Raw genomic sequence first — 24,714 nt, forward strand, 5'->3', positions numbered from 1 at the left:
ACATACAAGTGAACTGGTATTATAACGGAATCTTGGGAGACAAGGTAGTTTTAAGAAGGTAGTCTACTTATTTTACATGATATTCAGCACATGAAACTACTGACAATTTTTTTGTCAACTTGGAATTCACTATAAGTGAGAGGTGGCTTGTATTGAGAGGAATGTTATTTAGAATTTTCATAGCAATTCCCCCCCGACCCAGAGTTTAGTTACCTTTAACAGCTATTCAGTTATTCTTGATTTTTATTCATTCATTCATCCATCCTTTCCTCCATCCACCTTTCCTTCCATCCATTCCTCCATCCATCTTCCTTCCTTCCATCCATCTATCCATCCACCTATCCACCCATCCATCCATCCATCCATCCGCCCATCCATCTGATAGTGTAAATATCTGAAGGCACGTTCACATTTAATTCTGTGAAATATGTGAGATGAAGATATTAATGAGCCCCCTCTTTTAGGAGAAGAGGTACAGAGAGGTGACAAGCCCAAGCCTGAGCCCATGCATTGAATTCCTTGTAGACTCTGGTACTAAAGCTCAGCACTCTGCCCACTGGACTCTGGATCCTTGTCTAGCCTGATTTTCCCTGAGATTTTACTCCCAGTTGCCACCTACCTGTGGAATCCGCATCATACTGATGCAGAGAAAGCAGTACAAAGGATCCTGTTCCTAGTATATGCCCGTGGATTATGCCACCCTCAGTCTGAAAGGCATTGAAACTTGAGACTCACTGTTCACGAAGACGGCAAACCTCAGGAAGGACAGGTAGCGCTCCCCTTCGATGGGGTTCCAGCCGACATCAGGATACCCTTTGGCCAGAAGCATGGGGCAGCTCTGCAGGCCACAGCCTGCCAAGTAGGTCACCACCTGCCAAGAACAATACACAATTAAGTGCCTGTTCATTTTTGTTTCTAAGCCATTGACAAGTCTGATGATCACAGCTATGCAGGAACACACCATGTGCTACAATTTCTTGGATTTTTCAGTTCTGGCAAGAAGGAGCTGACATTTAAAAGAAGGCCCAGGAGTTCCTGCTGTGGCGTAGTGGGTTAAGAATTAGACTTTAGCAGCTTGGGTTGCTGCAAAGGCATGGGTTCGATGTGCAGCCTGGTGCAGAGGATTAAAGGATCTGGCACTGCCATACTGTTGGCAATCCCTGGACTCGGAATTTCCATTTACAAAAAATCAGGCATACCCAGGGTGTCTCTGGGGAGGATACAGGCTGGCTGTGTTCATTTGGTCATGGTATATTTCAAGACCAAAATGTACAGTCTTGGGTTGCCTGAGTGGGCCCTTGACCCATCTGGGGTCCCTACTTAAGTGCTGGCTCAATGACAGCTGTCCCAAATCAGGAGCCGAGATATTCAACGTAGGCTGGCTAATGAAGAAGTCACAGTCAGTTAAGGACTAGGATTGGCAGTGTTCTCTTTGCGTCCAGGTTGCCAAAGACTTATCAGAGGGGCTCAACTCTGTGATCTGGTAGTGTATTTTAGAATCTGTCTACTTTTCAGAAGGTGTCAGGCCAAAAACTGGGCAAACAGACCGTTACTTGAAATATAGCTGTCATTCTAATTTAGGCTTTGATGTTTTATGTAGGCGGGGAGGAGAGGGGAATGCATTCTGCTGCAAATCCTCTAAGTCACGAATGGCATATTCACATTTTAATCCCCAGGGTCTGGCACATAGTAGGCTCTCAATAAACATTTGTCAAATGAATCCTGTATTTGCTGATGGCAAATACTCTGTCATTTTGTGAGAATGATGGATCTAAATCAAAACTTGGTAAGAAACTATCTTCACATTTTTTTCCTTCTTAAACCAGTATATATTATTCTGCGTGGAGCTTAGATTTCATTTGGTTTTAAAACTGCCGGGAAGGAGTTCTCGTTGTGGCACAGTGGTTAACGAATCCGACTAGGAACTATGAGGTTGCAGGTTTGGTCCCTGGCCTTGCTCAGTGGGTTAAGGATCCGGCGTTGCCGTGAACTGTGGTGTAGGTTACAGACGTGGCTTGGATTCCGCGTTGCTGTGGCTCTGGCATAGGCCGGCGTCTGCAGCTCTGATTGGACCCCTAGCCTGGGAACCTCTGTATGCCATGGGAGCAGCCCTAGAAATGGCAAAAAGACAAAAGAAAATTGCCAGGAAAAACATTGATAGGCAGGAATTAAGCAGTTTTCAAGGTTATGGGTGCAGGACATTTCATTGGCCACAAAAATAAGTGCTTGTGTCTCTCATGTGTGTGCCTGTGTGTGTGTGCCTGTGCGTATGTGCATGCACGTGCATGCATATTGCTGTTCAGTCTCAGGCGTGACTTCTGTTGTGACGGACAGAAAGGCGGAATAGCAGCCTTCACAGGTCCTGCCTCTTCTCCCTCCAGGCACCACACTCAGGTTGCTTCCTGACACTGGTCTGAATAAATTCTGTGCACTGTGCTGAGCCACTTGCAAAGGCAGCAGCAACCCGCCATCATCCCTCTCCCAGCCTCCCAAGCCTCCACTTAACAAATCTTGCATCTGTGGAGGGAGCTCAAGGTCCTGGTCCAGCCGTGTCACGTGCACAGCTGATCTGGGGCTGAGGGTGGGGTGGTGAGCATGGAGCCCAGTGGCCCTGCCTTGTTGTAAGAGAACCATTAACTACTTTTAAATGCAGGTGCTGGTTAGCATCACAACACCTGAACAAACACTGTGATGCTTATTGCTGTTGAAGTGTATGAATAGTGAGTTTGACTGACCCACCAGCGGCAGAGTCCAGGAATACTGGGCATTCATGGAATGGCAATCATGCAATATGCTGCTGGGCACCTGAGTCCCTGTGTGTATGGGGGGAGGTTGTCTTGTTTCTTTTCCAAGCAGTTCTTAATGAAACCAGGACATGTTTTCCAACATACAGATTGTGTTGTGCTGTTCCTCTGCTTAAAGCCTCCAGGGGTTTCCATGGCTCTTGGCTCTACAATGAGCTCCCATAATCTAATAGGTGAGAGCACGGCCTCGGAGCCCAATTCCTCTGAGGCCTGGCCTGACACTTACACACCCTGGACACTGAGGTGTCACCTACTCTCTCTGGGTCTCAGTTTCCTATCCTTTAACAGGGGCAACAATAAAAAGGCTTGTCCTGAGGGTCATGTGAGTTCATTTCGAGTGGGGCCAGGCACAGTGCTTCCATAGGAGTGTGGACTTGTGTTATTAACAGTAGCAGTAGCGTAAGAACCATTCCTTTCCACTCGTCCTCACTGCTTGCCACTCCCTGCAAACACTCAGGGCCCTGGTCACATCCAACTTCTGCAATTTCAAGCACACCACTCTCCTCCCTGAACTTCAAACACACCTGGCACAGGCTTCCCCACAATGTGTCTGAGTAGCTCTGCCCACCTTCTGGGTCATGTCTTTGCTGAGCACCTTTCCTGATCCCCTTGTCAAGGTCATGTGACCTCTCTGATGCACCCCCAAACCCACCACACAGTGGGTGACCTTTTCCTCACCCTCCCCAACTCCCGTTAGATTGCTCTTCTCCACACTCAGAAAGCACACTGCCAGCCAATCTCATCAGCCATCCCGACAACAAGGAGTTCCTGTTGTGGCACAGCAGAAATGAATCTGACTAGGATCTATGAGGATATGGGTTTGATCCCTGGCCTTGCTCAGTGGGATAAGGATCTGGCATTGCCGTGAGCTGTGGTGTAGGTTGCAGATGTGGCTTGGATCCTGTGTTGTTGTGGCTGCAGCGTAGGCCGGCAGCATAGCTCTGATATGACCCCTAGCCTGGGAACTAACAAAAAGATGGGCAAAGAGGTAGGCAAGGCACGCCCCTTCAGTCACCACCACCACCAGGAGTGCAGCTCACAGCTCCGATGTACGGCAGCTCAGTTCTGTCTCACTGTCCACAGAGAGGACACATGGAGGTATTCTTTACATTTACACTGAGTTTACAGTCTTCTGTCATGGCTCTTTCCTTTTAGTGCATAAACCTAAAATTCTGTGCCCCAGAACTTTATCAGGAACCACAGGTCTCTGATAGGGTTCCATGTAAACCAGAGAGTCTAGGCTGTCACACACAAAGAACACTTGTCCACATGTCCAGGCCAGTGGAGCTGGTGAGCCCACAGAAGATGCTCTGGTCCTAAGCTAAAGAGGCTCTGATGGAGACCCAGCCTCTGGTCGGCTTCTCCTTGGCCTGGCTGTGCTACAGGCACAGTGTCTCCCCAGGGCCAGTTACCTTCTCGAGGTCTGGCTCCTCCAAGCCCAGAGCTAACTCATTGTTGTCCATCACAGAGGAAGCAGCCACATCCAGTGGGGTGGATCCTCTCATCGAAGGGGAGGCTGAAGAAGGAGGAGAGAAGGAGAGAGAAAGGGAGAAAAAGGCCACTCAGTGCTGAGCTGAGTTGCAGTGCCCATTAATGGTCAGGAGAGGGCAGCAAACACAAAACTTGGGTCACATCGCAGGTTTTCTGAGGGGGCGGGGGCTGCCCATCCAGTTTAAGAAACGCTCTGTTTGAGATCCTTGGTCCCCACACTCATTACTGATTGTGAATATGGCTTAAGTTAGAAAATCAGTTCACAGGATCAGCTGGGACTATGTATTTTAAAGTGCTTTTCTAACACGAAAGTTCTTGGGCCTGCATTTCATTCACAAGTCTCAGATGTCACTTGACCAGCTAAGCTTACCTAAGTTGGCTGTTTCTGGGGTCACCACTTAGAGTTTAAAATTAGCTTCAAACAGCATTAGCGCATATGGTTACGTCAGGTCACCAATGCTGTCTTTCATTTTTCCATTATTGGGTTCTTAGGCTAGAAGTGAGAAAAACTCCAGGTAGGAATCTTACAAAAAGGTTGGTAGCCTAAGCTTGCACCTGAGAAACAGGAAACCCGAGGCTGCAGATTCATATGCACATAATGTGTGCATTTGAATCTTCTACAAATACATCGGGTTTACATCCAAAACAGTGAGTAAGGCATATGCCTGCATTGATTTTCTAGTTGTGGTGATGGATTTACACTATCCATGGTTGCTCTTGGCCAGTTTGCTTGGCAGCTATGAAAGCACTGGCTGGTTGGCCAATGAGGCAGACATGCAGCCTGTAGCCAGCCTGTAGAGAAGGGATTGGACCCATGACCTTGGTCTCATTAGCACGGCTCCCTGGTCAGCTGAATGTGCTGGGAGGAGCTGTGTCTCCAGACTCTATCCAGTCTCAGGCAGCATTTCACAAACTGTGAGCCACTGGTCCCCAGAGAGAGGAGGCAAAACTGTGTGACCATGCCAACACAAATCTGTCGCCAGAGCTGGCTGGTAGCAACTTCTCTACTTGGGTTGGAGAGCAAAGAGAGGGTATTATTATCTCACCTGTTTTTAGATCAGGCAGGGTTCCCTCTTACATTTTAAAATACCATAGCATGCATGTGACTTTCCCTTTACCGCCCAAGTGGTCAGCAGGGGGAGGGTAACCTCTGAGCCAAATGCAGAATTAGAACGTGACCTACCTAGGCCAACACTGCTATTCTCCAGCAGGTAACTCAGGTGCTCGAACATGGCCTTCTGATTTTGCCGGCTGATTCGACAGAAGTAGCAAAGGAAGCGGCAACAGCTAGCAACCATCTTTGGAAAGGCAATCTGTAGGGAGGAGTAGAAAGTGCCAAGGAAAAGAATCTATCGTGAGGCCTTTCTGGACAGGCTGATTTCCAAGAGTCTTAAGTTGACGTCTTGCAAGCTGTGAACAGTTTGGAAAATGAATTGTCTCCTTATGTCTAGTTTGTTCCAAGACTTATTCATAGGAGGGACAGAGAGTACACACTTGAGAAGAGGCTTCTAAAAATATTGAGAGCTAATTACAGTTCCCAAAGCATGCTTCTTTAAAAGAAAATAGATGTCAAACCCGAATCCCAGTCATCTTAGGTGGCAGGAGAAACTGTACAATCCTCCATCAGACTTCAGTTTCTAACTTGGAAGGGAGTGGACAGAAAGGGAGCTGGGTGATCACAGACAAATGAGACTGAGCACTATATCAAACCCCAGTCCTTTGGGTATAGATTGGCCTCTACAGTTGTAGAGGCCTCCAGACCATCACCCTCTCAGACTGTGAGCCTTCCCCAATTACTTCTGTCCTGGACAACCTACTCTCCTATGGCTCCTATAGCATTCGTAACTCGATTCTTACAATTTAGCACTGAGAGGCCAACTTCTATTACCATGGATAGTGCTTCGCTTCTCTGCTTAACACAGTAATTAGCGTCTCTAGGGCCTGACCACATCTTATGTTTGATTCCATAATGCTCTGTAAATGGTGTCTGTGTTAACCTTGGCTCGGGATCCTAGAAAGCCCTTGATTTCTGCCTGGAGAATCATGGAGGGCGTTCCAAGAAAGGGAGGTTCTGAAAGCTATTCTACCCACTTGCTGAGGCATCCAGACATTTGCTCCAGGATCTTCTGGAGAGAGTCCCCTTTCCCAAGAGATCAGAAGGAAGCAAGTGAGGAGGAAAGTGAGCTTGGCTCGTTCTTCCCTTACAAGCCCTGCCTGTCAATACGGGTGGAACTGCTTTCCTAGGACCCAACACTTTGGAATTTCCAACATTTGAAAACGTACCTTATCTACTGCCTTCAGAAGCTCTCTGACTCTGAGAAGGACCCATACACGTTGGGACACATGCATAGGTGGGCCCTATCTGCACTCCCTTCCCCTTGCCAGCAGGACTCCCCTCAGATAGCAGGTTCCTTATGGGGGTGCTGGCCAGGAAATCTGATGTCAGGAACTTGGCTCACAGAGGAAACATGCACACTGCAGTGGGAACATTGCCAGGACTGTTATGAAAACTGTAGAACAGCCTTCTCCTGACATGGCACCAAACACACCAGGCTCCTAAGTGGAACCAGGAGGAATTCCATTTGGGAAGGAGCAGGGCTGCAAAGTAGAGGAGGGAGACTGAGCAGCCCAGTGGAATGAATGAGAAGAGCTCTTACACTTGCTGGACCCCATCTCCTGCGTCCTTCCTGGGTTTATGTGTGTCCCTTCCCTTCCCTAGGAAGGATCGCTGAGGCGATGGGCACTGGCTGTGAAGAGGTCACCTCATGTGCCCCTGTCCAGGGCTAAGTTCTGATTAAATTCTCCTTGGAGCATTACCTGAGATTTCTCTGTACCCAGCACGTTCACCATCACCTCCATCACTGTCTCGTGCATGCCAAGGACTCGCATGAGGTTGGGGTGCTGGTAAAACACCTTATTGTTCATTATGTCTCTAGGGTACAAATCAGAGAGAGATGTCAGCACTTACTTATTTCAATGCTATGAAAATTCAGGGGTGAGAACACACAAATGCACAAACACACTTGGGGTGAAGTAATGTATGTGATGGGCTGGAAAGATGCTCAGAAGGTACTAGGTTAGTGGGAATATATGTGGAGGGACTTTTTTAGCTGATAGGAATATTCTGTGCTTCTTTATGTCTACTAAGTATACTCTTTCTTTGAAATAGTTCCTTCTAATGACATTAAACAGTGGTCCCTTGGTCTTTTTGCTTGTGATTGCTTTGTGACAGCCCAAATCACTGGATCTCTCTTCCTCTGTGTACTACAGGCCTTCTATATTTTTTCTTCTCTTATATCTATGTCTCTATGTACTTCAGTTACCCAACTGACAGGGCTGTGCCCTTTTCTTAGGGCAATTGTGTACTAGACACCAACGACATTTTTGGACAGCAGTGCACAAAGATCAATGAAACATAAAAAGAATTATGCTTTTAAGTTATTCAACACAAATTCATAATAATAAATAATTGTAAATAAATAATAAAGCTGCAGGTGAATCAATATCCAGAAGCAGCTTATGACCTGGCTGTCTAATCACTTCTGGGTGGTTACTCTAACCATACCCCTCCCCCTGAGCGCTACAGCTGTTCAGAGTCTTTAGTGCAGCTGTGTCTATAGCAAGGGCTGGAGGAGAGGCTAATTCTCCAGCTTTTCTTCTTCGTCCATAAAATCTCTTGATCTCTACTATAAGATTTCATTTTGGAAATGAATTTAAAGAATGCATGTACTCCCTAGACTTCCCCTTCCCCACCAGGTATTCTCAAAATTCCTATTCTGGGCCTTGCTGATGCTCCTTTAGTTTGCTGGCCCAGGGTGGTGGGATGGAATATCCAGCAGTAAGAAGGCTGTAGTTTTAGTCCTTGATTTTAACCAAGTAAAACTGTGGGTTGGTCAGCAAAACTTTCTGGGATTCAGCTTTCTCATCTGCAAAATGGAACCTCAATAACTAATAAGGAAATCTTTCTGATGTCTAAAGTGCAATCTTGTGGTACACACACACACACAAGGAATACTACTCAGTCATTAAAAAAAAACAAAAATTTGCCATTTGCAGCATCATGGATGGACTTGGAGGGTATATGCTAAGTGAAATAAGTCAGAGAAAGGCAAATACTGTATGATATCATTTACATGTGGAATATTAAACATTACAACAAACTAGTGAATATAACAACAAATAAGCAGACTCACAGACATAGAGGACAAACCAATGGTTACCAGTGGGAAGGGCAATAACAGGTTAGGGGGATGGTACAAACTACTGGGTGTAGGATAGGCTCAAGGATGTATTGCGTAACATGGGGGAGACAGTCAATATTCTGTAATCATTGTAAATGGAAAGTAGCATTTAAAAATTTAAAAAGTTAAATAATGAAAATAAAAATAAACAAATAAAATGTGATCTTTCTGGTGACATGGCTTCTAAGGAAAAGCCAGGAGCTATTGTCATGGGGCAAGGTGTCTGGAAGAACGGACAAAAACGACTCTACATTAGTCCCAAGAAAGGGATAAATCAGGCCGTCATTTTTCAGAGGGAAGTTGCAGAAGATTCTCAGTCAAAAAGCTCAAGTGCTCCAAAGAGCAAGTACTCTTACTGGGTTGAACACAGTGCCCCATCCTCTGAATTTTGGGGCTATTTTTATCAGATTCAAACTAAATAATGGCTTTTCTCCAAGACTCCTCCCACTTCTGGCCATATCCTTCACCTTGAGTGGCCCACGGATCTGGTCTCTCAGGTTGCCGAAGGAAACAATTTTGCAAAGATATGATCCCAAGGTGAGTGAAATCTGCATGGGGGCACGTGGGCATTTTACACAATTCGATTCCGGAACAGCCACGTAGCAAGTGAACCGGGTTTCCCACCGGCCCCTGTGCAAACCTCTCCACGCAAGCTCGGGATGACCTACCCCAGCCCGTTGATCATGAGCAGCTCCTCCTCTTTGCCCATCCGCACGCTGAGCAAGCAGCGGATCTGGCCCAGGGCGGCCAGCAGGCTGAGGGTGTCGCTCACAGAGGCCTGGCTGATGGTGTAGGTTTTCCGCAGCGCCTGCAGCAGCTCCCCAATGCTGTCATACTGCCTCCGTAGGAGGTTGAACATCATTCGGACCAGCTCGGCATCCTGGATCTGGTCCTCCTGGGCCCAGCGGATCATGGTCTGCGAGATGAGCTCCTTCAGCGTTGCTGGAAGGACAAGAGGAACGACCGGTCCTATGGCAGTGGAGGCTCAGGAGAGCTGAGCACCTCCACCACTTTACTCAGTGACAACACACATCATCAGCTGGGCAAGCCTCAAAAATTCTTTTTCTTTTTCCTTTTTTTTTTTTTCTTCTGTAACCCACAGCAAGCAGAAGGTCCAGGACCAGGGATCAAACCTGCACCATGGCAGTAACCCAACAACTCCAGATCCTTTACCCACTGAGCCACAAGGAAACTCAAAAAATTATTTTTTAAGGGTGGGATATGACATGTAAAGAAATAGAATATATCACCAAAAGGTAAGTTAGGCATTCTGTTGTGGCTCGTGGGTTAAGAACCCAACATAGTATCGGTGAGGATGTGAGCTTGATCCCTGGCCTTGCTCTGTGGGTTAAGGATCTGGCATTGCCACAAGGTGCAGCATAGGTCACAGATGCCTGTGTTGCATGGCTGTGGTGTAGTGTGTAGCTGCAGCTTCAATTCCATCCCTGATCTGGGAACTTCCATATGCCATAGGTTCGGCAGTGAAAAGGAAAAAAAAAAGGTAGGTGTGTGAGCCATACTACAAGAAAAGACTACCCTCCCTTTGAATTGAAGGTGCTAAATATGCTATTTTGATTAAACGAAATTTGAACGCTGCTGGATGTAGAAAAGTAAGACTCTGTTCTTGCCTTCAGGGTGCTCACAAGATGTTTCTTTACATTTTTATTTTGACTTGAAGGTTCCCAGGCTAGGGGTCAAATCAGAGCTATAGCTGCCAGCCTACACCACAGCCACAGCAGTGCCAGATCCAAGCCACGTCTGGGAACTACACCACAACTCACAGCAACACTGGACCCCCAACTCACTGAGTGAGGCCAGAGATCAAACCCACATCCTCATGGATACAGTTGGACTCATTTCTGCTGCACCATATAGTGGGAACTCCTATCTTTATTTTATAATACAATGTATACACACTACCATGAGTGTGTGTTTAAGCACCATGGAATGGAATGGGGAGTGTGTGATTTTGGGGTGCACCAAGGCAAGAGAAGACATTGTTCTCTGCTTCTTTAGAGTAAAGCACTATTAAGCACTGGGATTTTTGCATCATAAAAACTATTCTTTAGGTTTTTTTTTTTTTTTGCCATACCTATAGCATGTGGAAGTTCCCAGGCCAGGGGCTGAATGTGCACCACAGCAGTGACAACACTGGATCCTTAACCCACTGTGCCACAAGAGAACTCCCTATTCTCCAAGTATTTTACAGACACCACATCCCATGAACTGAGTAAATCATGCCATTGATTCAAGAATTTTAAAATATATTTTAGATGACATAAACATAACAAATCCATTAGGCATGGAGAGAAGTGGGCTGAGAACACTGTATTAGGTCCAAAGTCTTTGCAACTGGCTATCTGACCATCCTCCACTGAACTGACTGTGCTGTCCTGGAGCTCTGGCAGGAGTCAGCCGACGATGCATCAGGGACTACTTTCACAAGCATCAAGGGAGAAAACAGTATGACTCTGAATTCAGAACTTATCAGGGTTCATGGTGGTTGCACAGAAACACTACTGGCTGCCCAAGTAAAAGAAAGATGGCTGAGGAGTTCCTGTCATGGCTCAGTGGTTAACAAATCTGATTAGGAACCATGAGGTTGCGGGTTCGATCCCTGGCCTTGCTCAGTGGGTTAAGGATCTGGCGGCTCAGATCCCGCATTGCTGTGGCTGTGGTGTAGGCCGGTGGCTACAGCTCCGATTAGACCCCTAGCCTGAGAACCTCCATATGCCGTGGGAGTGGCCCCAGAAAAGGAGAAAAGACAAAAAAAAAAAAAAAAAGAAAAGAAAGACGGCTGAAGTAGGACTTAAACCAGCTCTGGGACTTTCACAGGATGAACCGAATGGCCCCTGAGAGGTGTTGATGGGCACTGGTAAGGAGCATGACCAAAAGAGAGAGGCAGATCTGAGCAGGAGGTTGAAGTGGAAGGGGATGCTGCCAGAATGTCTGCTCATCCTTCTCCGTGTCATACACATTCTCAGAAGATGCCATGACAGAGGTGAGAGATGCTGCTCTTATAACTGCATCCAAGTCTGGATCTGCCTATTCACATTCCTGCAAGGTGTGAATGGCACCAAGGTCCTTAATTCGGACCCAGTGATAAAGTTAGAGCTCAGGGGACAACGAAGGTCACACAGTTCATCACTGAAAGGATGGGGGATAAACTCCGAGGGGTGCTTTGTCTAGCCCGTGTGACATCTTTAACAATCTAGTTTTCTACCTTCATGTCACTAAATATGGCAGATGTCTGCTCTACATACAGTCTTGGCTCATCTTAAGGATATAAAAATAGAACTTCGTTACCAAAGCTTCAGAAGAGATCTAGATGTAAAGGATTAATTTAACTTACTGCTGTGTCTATCAGCCCTGTGGGTGTTTTAGGTTCAAACGGGAGACATAAGCTGAAAAACTTGAAAAAGGATACCCAAGGCAGAGAGAAGCACAGTTAAAAGATGTTCTTAAGAGATCTCACTAGGCAGGGATTGCTGACTAATATCTGTTAGGTTAGATAATATCTGTACTCTCTTGGGGAGAAAAGTTATTTATGGTCTAAGCCTGTGCTCCTCTCAGTAACTTGTTTTCCCAGTAGCCAATGTATACGTCCCCGTTTCTTTTACCAAACAGTCACACTCAGGAATAAAAGCAGGACAAAAACTATAGACCCTCATAAGTTTCTCTAGTCCTGTAAGTACAGTTCCCTCTTCAGCCTGTGTTTGACCTGAAAAAACTACAGTTCTCAGCACTTACAGTGAAAATCTCTGCAGAGGTAATATACATCACAACAGTCACTGCCACACAGGAACACTAACCATCAGAGTCGCACCTGTGGCATATGGAAGTTTCCAGGCTAGGGGCTGAATCAGAGCTGCAGCCGCCGGGCTATGCCACAGCCACAGCGACGCCGGATCTGAGCCTCATCTGCGACCTATGCTGCAGCTTGTGGCAATGCTGCAATCTTAACCCACTGATTGAGGCCAGGGATCGAACCCGCATCCTCATGGTTAAGAACCTATATCAGGTTCTTAATCCACTGAGCCACAATGGGAACTCCAGGACCATTCTCTTTCCAACAGGGAGTTTTATAGAGTCATAATAAAACCAAGCAAATATTAGCTTTCCCTTCACCTGGCTTTCAGATTAATTCAGGATTTGGTGAGAGCTCTTAGCCACACAGTGCTTTATCAATTCAAATCAACATTTATAGCCTAGAAAATGGAACCTTCCCAGAAAAACACACCTGACTAGAAGGCAAATGGGAAAGGCAACAGCTCTTTAACCTGAAAGGACAGAGTAGAAAATACTCCATGGATCCTTCGTACAGGCCAGCCTTCAAAGTTTGGATGAGACAACAGGATAAACAATTATCTGTGTGTGGCCAAGCTAATGCTCAGTTTAAAAAATGTCACCCTAAGATCTCAACATAAAAAAAACACCTCACCATTGCGCATTGATGGGCAGATGTAATTCGGTGGAAGGCATGATATTTAAGGCCATTTTTGTTGGATGGGGTTTCAGATTGTGAGGCCAAGGTCCAGAAAGTGAGGGGAAGAATAACTATGAGAAGAAAGAGAACTAGGGGTGTGGGGGAAACATTCTCAAGACCTCCTGAGAAGCATGGCCTATTTTGTGGCTTGACGTATGCTAGAGACCTAGCACCCACCAAGCAAACCAAGGCTGAATCATGAATTTTTAAAGGTCTAAACACATCTGGGACTGAGAAAATGGAGCTTTGTACCCCTGGAAGCAATACTGTTGAAAATTCTGCAGATTTTAATTAGCTCCCATGAACCAGCGGCAGAGCAGCATAAATGAACCAGGGTAGAGAGGTTAAAAACAATACATTTTCTAGAATTCGGTAGGCTCACCATGTATCTGTACCTCTGAGGATTAAAATAATTAATGCATATAACCATGTCTGGCACACACTGTGGGCTTAATAAGGGGTAACTCTCATTCTATCTATGCCAGTAGCTATAAAAGTGTGGTCCACAGACCCCTGGGGTCTCCAGGACCCTTTGGGTAGTTTGCAAGGCCTATTGTAATTTCATAATGATTCTAAGATGTTATTTGCCTTTTCCATTGGGTGGATAGCAGCACTGATGGTACAAAAGCATGAATCAAATCAGCAGCACCAGCCTCTATTCTGTATCACCATATCCCAAGAAAACTGCTCAGGGTCACAGAGGAATGTCTCGAAGGAAATAAAAAAATTATTAACTTTATTAACAATAAACTCTTGAGTATACATCTTTTTAATATCCTGTGTGATGAAATGGGAAGCATGCCTAAAGCATTTCAATAGTACATCAAAGATCAATGGTTTTCCTGAGGAAAAACACTCAAATGACTGTTATGAGCTGAACAAGCCACTTATTTCATGGAATGCCATTTTAATTAAAAGAACGCCAGACAAACTACGGTTAATCACACTTGAGTAACCCAAGGCTACTTTCTTAACAATGAAAGAAGCCTGTCACTTCAAGGAAAACAACTGATAGTACCTGTTACCAAGTTTAAAATTTGAGCTTTCAAGTGAAAATTGGAGTTTCAGAAAATGTTTATCTGCTACTGTGAACTTAACAGCTTGCCAATAGTTAAATACTCTTCTGATTAACTTGCTGATATTAGTGAATGTGATTTAAAAATATCTTATAATAAAATGTGTCAATATTTGAAAGCACTGTGTAATTCGGTGAACCAATAATTTCCCAATGACTGATGCATGATGTTACAGAAACATCACAGGTAAAAGACTCCATTTAACACCAGACAAACTATGGTTAATCACACTTGAGTAACCTATGGCTATTTTCTTAAAAATGAAAGAAGTCTGTCATGTCTAGGAAAACAAGATAGACCAATGGATTATTATATAACCAAATACAAACATTTCTTTAATACAATTTCAGATTCTACATGGCAATTAACTCATGAGAAACTTTTGACACAGTACAAAAGAATATCCACAATGACCTGAAAAGGCTACTACAACACACCTCTCCTGTCCTGTTTGAGGTCAATTTTCTTTCTGTTTTTTAACCAGATATAAGAATCCAGCTATCTTTTAAATCAGACCTAAGAGATTTATAAAAATGCAGAACAGGAGATCCCGTCATGGCTCCCCGGAAACAAAACTGACTAGTATCCATGAGGATGCAGGTTCAATCCCTGGCCTCAGTCAGTGGGGTAAGGATTCGGCATTGCTGTGAGCTGTGGTTTAAGTCACAGATGCGGCTCAGATCTGGCATTGCTATGGTTGTGGTGTAGGCTGGTGACTACAGTTCCAATTCGACCCCAGCCCGGGAACCTCCATATGCCGCGGGTGCAGCCCTAAAAAGACAAAAATAAATACAGAAATAAAAATGCAAAACAATGTCACTCTTCTTTTTTAATTTTGAAAAATTTAGTTGTTTTCCATAGAGGTATGTTATTTTTGTAGCATGGAATGGGTTATTTTTATTTTTATTATTTATCTTTTACTTACTGAAGTATAGTTGATTTACAATATTACATTAGGTTCGGGTGTACAACACAGTGATTCAATGCTTTTATAGAGTATACTCCATTTAAAGTTATTATAAAATATTGGCTACATTCCCTGGGTCATATATCCTTGTAGCTTATTTAGTTTTTTTGGTTTTTGTTGTTTTTGTTTTTTGCTTTTTGGGGCTGCACCTGTGGCATATGGAAATTGCCAGGCTAGGGGTTGAGTCGAATTGGAGCTACAGCTGCTGGCCTACAACACAGCCCCATGACCAAGGGATCTGAGCTGAGTCTGCGACCTATACCATAGCTCATGGCAACACTGGATTATTAACCCACTGAGCAAGGCCAGGGATTGAAACTGCACCCTCACGGATACTAGTCGGATTTGTTTTCATTGAACTATAAGGGGAACTCCCTATGTGGTTTGTACCTCTTAATCCTCTACCTCTATCTTGCCTCTCCCCACTGGTAACCACTAGTTTGTTCTCTAGCTCTGTGAGTCCCTTCCTTTTCATTATATTCATTGTTTTACTTTTTAGATTCCACATATAAGTTATGACATACAGTATTTGTCTTTCTCTGACTTATTCATTAAGCATAATTGTATTATTTTTAAATGAATTAACAAATATTTTTAAAGTTTCTCAGATTTAAATTCCAATTCATTTTTTAAAGATTTTTATTTTTTTATTATAGTTGATTTACAATGTTCTGTCAATTTCTACTGTACAGCAAAGTGACCCATTCATATATATATATATATTCTTTTTATCACATTATCCTCCAGCATGTTCCATCACCAGTGACTAGATCTAATTCTCTATGCTCTACAGCAGGATCTCATTGCTTATCCACTCCAAATGCAATAGTTTGCATTTTACTAACCCCAAACTCTTAGTTATAACCACAGAAGCATTTTGGGATCCTAGGTCATTTTTTAAGAGCATAAAGGGGTCTTAAGACCAAAAAGTTAAGAGAATCACTGGTCTCTCAAAAGGGCCTATATTAGGTGATGGCTGTGATTGGAAAGCAAAGCTCTCCCTCCAGTTAAGATAAAATCCTGTTCCATTAGGCTATGTTATTTAATCAAGTACCTCTGACCTGAACCTTGACAACTGCAGCTTAGGAAGCTTCCTCTGTTTGTTTCTGGATGGGAGGTAGATTAAATAAGAGTAAGACAGCTCACACTGAGAAATAAAGTGAGGATTAGGGGAGATGGGATTAAGATGGCAGAATAGAAGGACTGGAGCTCAACTTCTCTCCTAAAAACAACAAAATTCACAACTAAAGGCTGAGCAATCTTCAACCAAAGGACTGGAAACCTTTAAAAAGATATCCTACTCCAGAAGACAAACAGGAGGCCACATCAAGAGGTAGGAGGGGTGATTTTGAGATATAAACAACCCCATACCTCCCAGGTGGGAAGCCCCACAGACTGGAGAAAAAAAGTGAGAATTAAAGAATCATTACTTTGAAAATTGAATCCCAGCAGTCAGCAAGGGGCCCGGGCATTATTCATTCATCGCCAAAGGGTTTCCTCGCCAGCCTGACGGGCCCTAAATGCTTCCGTCTTCAATTTGGGTTGAAGATCAGTCATCTTCAGAGCAAGGAGGGAGCCAAGTATCTGTGGCACCGAGGCTGCCAGGCCTTCGGCAGTCTGGCTGCAGTCGGTACAATGGGGCACACAGAGAAAGGTGGGTTGCAGGCTGCAGAGGGGGCACTACATTCTCTGTCCCCGACATTAGCTGACTCCTCAGCAAAGACTTTACTCTATAACACCGGAAACCAGGGCTGACCACTCTGCAGGGTTCTGCTGGGGAGGCCATGTGTATCCAGGCTTCTGGCTACATACGCCACTCACCTCTTTCTGCCTATCCTCACCTAAGTACTTCAGTTGTGTCACTCCTAAATGAGCTTGTTAATGGCACGATACGCTCTGTTAGGTACCCCGAATTGAGTAAAGTGCTCTCTAGGAACACAGTTATGACCCACAGCAGTCTTGCTGGGAAAACTAAATACACACATGGGAAGAAGTACAGTGCAAAGTAAGGGGCAAAACTGTGTGGCCCAAGACATTTAGCAATAAGACAATTCATAAGAAGACACAACTTCTACTTTCATATATATTATATAATAGAAATATCTACCTGGGAGTTTGGGGTTAGTACATGCCAACTATTGCATTTGGAGTGGATTATTATACACAATAATCCAAAGGAAATCAGAGAAGGAGAGAAATGGTCAGGTCTTCTATTTCTTACTTTTTTTCCTTTACCTAAAATTGAATGAATCCTTGATCTAAAATTCTTTATGTTTCTAGAATAAGTCCACATTTCATGGAGACTAAGGAAGCAGGCAGGAAAAAGTTCTATCATGAGATTAAAGAAGATCCTTCCAAGGGAGATATGATCTGCTAGAAAAGACATTCCAAGGGTTGGAAATATCATTTTCCTTCAAAAGATGATTCGCACAAGTAGTTCACATAGTAGATATTTTTTTTTTCTTTTCTTTTTCTGGTATCAATGGGAGAGTGCTGCAATTTTGGAAAGGTTTTCAAACATGTAAAGAGAAGCAATTCTTGAGATAAGAACCCTGTTCTTAACCAAAGACAGATACATTAAGAATGATTATAACTAAATACTGATTTCATTCATTTTTTTTTTCTTTTGTCTTTTTAGGGCCGCACCCAAAGCTTATGGAGGTTCCCAGGCTAGGGGTCTAATCAGAGCTAGCTGCCAGCCTGCACCACAGCCACAGAAACACAGGATCTGAGCAGCACCTGCGACCTACACCACAGCTCACGGCAACGCTGGGTCCTTAACCCACTGAGCAAGGCCAGGGATCAAACCCACATCCTCATGGTTCCTAGTTGGATTTGTTTCCGCTGTGCCATGAGGGAAACTTCTCATTTGTTGTTTTTCTAAGTTCATCTTTGGAAATGACTAAAAACACTTTGGTATTCATAAGAAACAAACCTCCTGAAAGGGGGTGAGCCTTTGGGAAAAAGATGAAGGTGAGGTGGGGACTTTGCTATCATATACAGGCCCCTTCTACTTTCTTGCATGTGTGCACAGACACAGATACACACACACATGGATAATGGCTCCATTCAGAACCTCTAGTCCATGGGATAAAACTGTTTCCACAGTCTTGGTTTCAACTCCAGGATTTTTATCCACCGATTTACCTGTTTCAAAAAGGCCTTGTCAAGTGTACTAGATAGTTCAACTCAAGGGATTGTTTTTTTTAATTTCCTGATTATTAACATCTTTTATTATGGTATACTTGTCAAAATTAATGAACAATACTGATACATTACTGTAACTAAAGTTTACAGTTTATTTAGCTTTTTTTTTTTTTTTCAGTTTTTACCTAATACCTTTTTTCTATTCCAAAACCCATCCTAGGTGCATTACATTTAGTCCTTGTATCTCTTTGGCTCCTCCTGACTGACAGTTTCTCAGATTTAACTTGTTTTTGATGTCTTGACCATTTGGGGAGGACTGGTCAGATACTTTGTAGAATGTTTCTCAGTTGGGCTTTGTCTGAGGTTTTTCTCATGATTAGATTGGAGTTGTGAGTTTGGGGGAGGAAGAAGAATACAGAGGCAAAGTGCCATTCTCATCACATCACATAAAGAATACTTATCAACACGACTTAATCACTGTTGATGTTAACCCCACTCAGTGGGTTAAAATTCGGTGTTGCCATGAGCTGTGGTGTAGGTCACAGCTGATGGGATTTTTAAAAAGTTATAGTGCTCTTTTCAAAAAGGAAGAAAGATGTGTAACCAAACTCTTGTTTTTCTGATGAGAAATGAAAACAAATCCTATGAAAAAGAATGCCTTTGGGAAGCTAGACATGGTTTCCTTGATGATTATAAATGGCTTCATTTATGAAATTATTAACATTCTGACTCACACTCCACTTTTGTAATTACTGTAATTAGGGATAGTCACATTTAGGCAACTATATCAAGTATATGATCTAGAAACTGCATTTCAAATGATTGCTCAGGCTAACTCAGAGTGGAAATATTTTGAAGGCACTGTACTGTTTAGGGAGATTTGATGACTAAACGATATTCTAAAAGAAAAACAGCTACTTCACTACTTACTTTCAGGACTAGTCAGACATTCCACATGAGAAGAAAGGGTTGGACTGTCTCTAAATTAGAGCCAGCCGTAATACATCAGTTTGGGAGCCCAGGCAGTATTTTTTTTTTTTTTTGGTAAGTTGTCTATTTCCTTCCACTTTTCGCTTTGCAACCTACTATTGGACCTCAGAAATTCAAGCCCACCCTTCTATGAACCTGGGAAGAAAATTCTCTAGGGAGTTACCCATCCGACTTGGTATAACTCTTTGTTAACTGGTCAAATTACCAGCTTGGCAATGCCAACTACAATGAGAAAGGTCATTTATCCTCATGGTGCAGGTATAAATTTTTAGGCTTCAGAGGTCTGGAAAGAATCTTTTCATCTCTAAATTTAGACCACAGTCCAAGTGACCATCATGCGACGAAGCACATGCTCATTATCAAAGGGCAGATGTTGGCCACTGGCAAAGCAAATCCCTGCAGCTTACAGATTCCAAACCTATTCTGCTGTTACATTCCTTTGAGTGTGCTCTTAACTCTGGGTCAGTTTGGGAGAAAAAAGTGTTCTGATTATATTGAGGAGACAGAGCACCCAAAATTGCACTGTACATAGTTTAAACTTAGAAAGCAATTTATAATGCTCACACATACAATGGGAAAAGAAAGATAATTATGTGCTGTAAATTATGTCCACTTACTTTTAAATTCTAGGTGATTAAAGAGTCAGCCTGTGGTATGCTGTAGATACTCTGGGGGCATAACAGGTGGTAGATCAATTCCAAGTAGAGAGGACAAGTATACTTTGACCTCTATTTTCTTACTCCCTGTGGCAGGCTGAATATACATCCCCCACCTCCCGCCTGCCAAGATGTTCAGTTTCGAATTCTCAGAAACTGTGACTATGTTACCTTACAGGGCAAAGACACTTTGCATATGCGATGAAGTTAAGGCTCTTGAGATGGGAAGATTATCCCAGATGACCTGGGTGGGCTCAGTGTAATCACAAGGGTCCTTTATGAGAGGGAGGCAGGATGGTCAGAGTCAGAGTAGATGGGATGATGGAAGCAGAGGTCAGACGGGACCTCTGCTGGAGGGGTCACTAGTCAAACAATGCAGGAGGCCTTATGAAGCTGGGAAGAGCAAGAAGTGGATTCTCTTGAGAAGGACTGAAATGCTACTGACCCACTTTAGCCTCATGACCTCCACAGCTGGGTGGTAACAGATGTGTTGTTTTAAGCCACTCAGTTTGTGTGGTAATTTGTTATAGCAGCAGCAGGAAGCTGATAGTCTCCCACAGAGAGAAAGTCTTGGGTTGAGGATATTTGACTCCTTTCCCAAAGCTCCAAATCAGATTGGGGCGTCTCAGTGAGCAAGTACTAAAGACGTCGGGAACTGAGAGTGAGCTGATTTTCTAGGCTTTTGCTGAGACAACTGGAATAAATAAATGACAAGGTTGCTGACACAAGGGAAGTCTGTCTGCATCTAGCCCAGAACCTGTGTCAAATGAGAAAAACAGTAAATGCAGAGAAGCACCTACTGTAGAACTGTTATGACCCATTAGACAATGTATACACATCATGGATGGCAAATTCTCTATTCCTGGAATATCGTTTTTTGTCCTCTATTCTCCCTCTGAACATCAAGGGCAGCACCACCTACATCTCAACACCACCTGCTGAGTAAATGAAAGATGCTAAAGGTGATAACCATCATGGCATAGTGAACATTCCTGACCAAAGAGCCAGCATCCATTTGACCCTCCTTCCTTCCTAAAAGAACCCTGCTTTTGTACAGATATCTGCCTCTCTACCTTAGGGCCCATGTTCCTCCATGAAATATGACCCAACCTCACTCCAAAGGTGGCTGTGTTGGCTACGTGCTCAGCATATTTTATTTCCTAGGTCCACTCACTGGTTCATGAGTTGACATGTGATCAAGTTCTCCAATCAATGGTGATCTCAGGATCCTTGCCTCCAACACCAGGGCAGAAGAAACTTTCTCACTTTCCTCTTGGACACTGCAGTGCATGAATGTGAGGTCCACAACTGCAGCCACCATGCTGCTGCTCGTCTAAGGGCAAAACTGAAACGTGGACCAAGAAGATGCGGAAAGTGAGCAGAGCCAAGGGATTCACTCAACCCAGGGCCTGGCTCCATCTCTAAACAACCAGCTAACACCAGTCAATGATGTACCTTATCAGCTAATCTACCCGAGTTAGGTTTTCTGTTCTTTTTTGCTGAAAGCATCTGAAATGATAAACATGGAGGTGACATTCCCACGTACAACCTACACTTTGTATATTCACTTTAAAAGCTTAGAGGTATACCACCTTCTAAGTGCCAGAACATTAAACCGAGCACTGCTTTGCTGGATTCTTATATTCCCTGCCCCTACTCCATGGGGTAGGAATTATTTTTCTATTTTTATAGATAAGAAAACATACACAAGTTATAGAAACTTGCCTAACATCATCCTTAGCAAACGGTGGAGCTTGGATTCAAACCTTGGCATCTAAACCCGTGTACTTTACCATGTTAGAGCTGCTTACGCTCAATAGCTTCATAATACTCAGAAAAATAGTTGTCTTTATTGATGCTACATTTATATTATATTGCGTAGATGCTTTCTTAATAAACTCTGAGATGGATTCAGAAATAAATCCTGAAAATCACAAAGCTTTAGCTCTTTTTCTAACTGACTCAGAGTTGGGCAGATCTGTCACTTTCCCAAAGCCTTGAATTCTTCCCCAATAAGAAGAAGAAGATTCCTTTCAAAGAAAATAAGATTCCTTTCAAAGAAAATAAATGGGAGCATGGTGTGATGACAAGAGTGCTGAGTACTTTGTTCTAGCTCTGCCTGTGTGACCTTGGTTGAATTACTTTACCTCTCTGGGCCTCTGTTCACTTCCAGGAAGTCAAGGGTCTTGTGGCTTAATAGTCTATGATTCTGTGTCTCTCCGACCCATTGAGCTTTTGAAAGGGTTGTGCTAATTTATTAAAATGGTGAATGAATGTCTATGGCTTCATCGAGTTAAACTGATGAGCACCAAAAGTTTTACTGCTGCATTTTAATGCCAACTGGCTCTATCATGACATTATCCAGCTTGCTCTTACTAACAGTAAAACCTGAAATTGAGGAAATAAAACCTTAAAATGCCAGGGTTACTGACCATGGCCAGGAAGCAGCCATTATCAAAGCATCACTGCGCACCGCTAATCGCTTCCATCAAGGAGATGAGCTCTGGCTATTTGATGGCCTTTCTGATGACTGTCCTGATTGCTGGCGGGGAAAGAGCCCTTCCTAGGCCAGGGGGTCCATGGTGCAATAACAACCTCTGGCTTCAGCTGGGAAGATTTACTGGAGAACGTCTCAGGCCCTCTGTGCTCCATGCTCCAGAACTTCCTCTGGGCTGAAAGTCTGGTCTGCATTACAAAGTGGACAAATACCTACAACTACTTAGTGGAAAAAGGGCAGGGAGAAAGTTAAAACCGTCTACTCCCAGGAGACTTGGAAAATTCATAATGCTGATTTTGCTGAGCTTTCCTGGTGCCTCTTTGGCCCAGGCTGAGCGCTTGGTACCACTTTTGGCTCATTTCAGTAGAACAAGGATGCTGTTGAGAACAAGGTGACAAGGCTCTGAAAATCTGCAAGGCAGAGCCTGCAAAGATAATCAGGCATTGCTCCTGGGCCACCAGAAAGAGCCGCTCTGTTTAGGATGTGTCATGGGGCCCAATGCATGGGCACTGGCTGTCAGCTCCCCCAGAGGCATGTATTCCCCGGGCCCACCACTGGTGCTGCAGCAAGTGGCTGAACATCTAAGAAAGCACCCAGCTCTCATTCATCTCAGCTCTATGTTTAATTTTTGGACATGTACATTTTTTCCTTCTCTGTTGGCCTCAATGGCCAGGGGATGAAGGTAAAAGTTCAAGTGCCTTGCTAGAATGTTTTATTTCTCATCACAACAGTAGTAGCCAATACTTATAGGAGCTTCCTGTGTGGATCCCGGTGCCAAATGCTATACCTGAGTTATCTTTTAACCCTCACAACTACCATCTAAGAATAGAAAAGACAGATGTGGCAGAAACTGAGTTTCCCCAACACTGATGTCTGTTGTTAGACTAACCCTCACTTTATTTTTTATTCAGGCAAAAAAATACTTCAGTTTAAAAGAGGAACCAAGGTGTCATGGAAGCACTATTCACAATAGCCGAGACATGGAAGCAACCTAAATGTCCATCCACAGATGAATGGATTAAGACAATGTGGTACATATATATAATGGAATACTACTCAGCCATAAAAAAGAACAATGCCATTTGCAGCAACATGGTTGGAACTAGAGACTCTCATACTAAGTGAAGTAACTCAGAAAGACAAAGACAAATACCATATGATATCACTTATATTTGGAATCTAATATATGGCATAAATGAACCTATCTACAGAAAAAACAAACTCATGGACCTGGAGAACAGACTTGTGGTTGCCAAGAGGGAGGGGGAGGGAGTTTGGGGTTAGTAGATGCAAACTACTACATTTGGAGTGAATAAACAATGAGTTCCTGTTGTACAGCACAGGGAACTGTATCTAGTCACTGGTGATGGAACATGATGGAGGATAACATGAGAAGAAGAATGTATAGATATGACTGGGTCACTTTGCTGTATAGTAGAAATTGACAGAACATTGTAAATCAACTATAATAAAAAATTAATAAAAAAAAGGAACCAAGATTCCTATAAATAGGTGGTCTGCCAAGGCAGCATGGGAATGAGGAGCCTCCCACTACTGTGAACAACCAGACCCCACAGACCATCCATTCTCCCTGGCCTGGATGCCCTTGACCTTGGCTCTCAGGGCAGGCCCTGTGTGGACAGTCCTGTAGCAGCTGGATATTTCTGCTAAATCAGTTTTCCTCTCCATGGTTTTCTACCTTGGCCAGAGCCTCCTCCCCTGCGAAGCAGATTGCTTCACCCCAGGACCATTTTCCCAGCTGGCTGGATACCCCCTCCCCTCAGAGGCAGCCCTGCTAAGCACCAGGGAGACACATTTCGTCGCAGCGTCACTTCTGCCAGCCCATCCCTGCAGCCTCCTGGGGTCTCATCCATCATATGGAGATAATTAGCCTGTTGTTTTTGAAATCAGTCAACCAGCCTCATAATCGCTTTCTCAAAAACATTCAGGCGATTAAATGACCGATGATGACAAGGGGGAGAGAGCACAGAGATAACAGATGATGTCTGCTGATGTGTCAGGGAGCGAAAGCCCTGCAGTGGAGATGGAACAGAGATGGACAGCAAAGGACTCAGGGACCTGAGGTTTCTGTGTTTACCCTATTGGGAAAGTAACTAAATTGCCTTTATTTTAGTTTCTATGTCTGTTCAGTGTGAAGAGTAAATTGATGACGAGGCAAGGTCCTGGCCACGCATCCTTGTTATCTGTGCTTCCCCATCTTCCCCTCCCTCCCAGCCCCACCCAGTTCTGAAAGAGTATAGGCCCTAGATATAGATAGAGCATGAGTCCAATCTTGGCCTCTTTTTAACTTTTGGTTTCAAAAGTTGCTTGTCCAAATTTCACTTCTCTCAGGCTTGGC

General features: G+C 43.9%; 1 protein-coding gene across 1 annotated transcript in view; it reads right to left on the reverse strand.

Moving 5' to 3' along the window:
- Positions 1 to 24,714, reverse strand: part of RYR3 (ryanodine receptor 3) — a 570,648-nt gene that overhangs the window by 155,962 nt on the left and 389,972 nt on the right. The window contains exons 39-43 of the mRNA XM_047794870.1: positions 9,205 to 9,478; positions 7,113 to 7,227; positions 5,479 to 5,608; positions 4,217 to 4,320; positions 736 to 871 (exon numbers count right to left, since the gene is read on the reverse strand). Coding sequence (XP_047650826.1) covers positions 736 to 871; positions 4,217 to 4,320; positions 5,479 to 5,608; positions 7,113 to 7,227; positions 9,205 to 9,478 — 759 coding nt within the window. The remainder of the gene's footprint in view (positions 1 to 735; positions 872 to 4,216; positions 4,321 to 5,478; positions 5,609 to 7,112; positions 7,228 to 9,204; positions 9,479 to 24,714) is intronic.

Source organism: Phacochoerus africanus, chromosome 9 (genome assembly GCF_016906955.1).
Source record: "Phacochoerus africanus isolate WHEZ1 chromosome 9, ROS_Pafr_v1, whole genome shotgun sequence".
In the NCBI taxonomy this organism is placed as follows: Eukaryota; Metazoa; Chordata; class Mammalia; order Artiodactyla; family Suidae; genus Phacochoerus; species Phacochoerus africanus.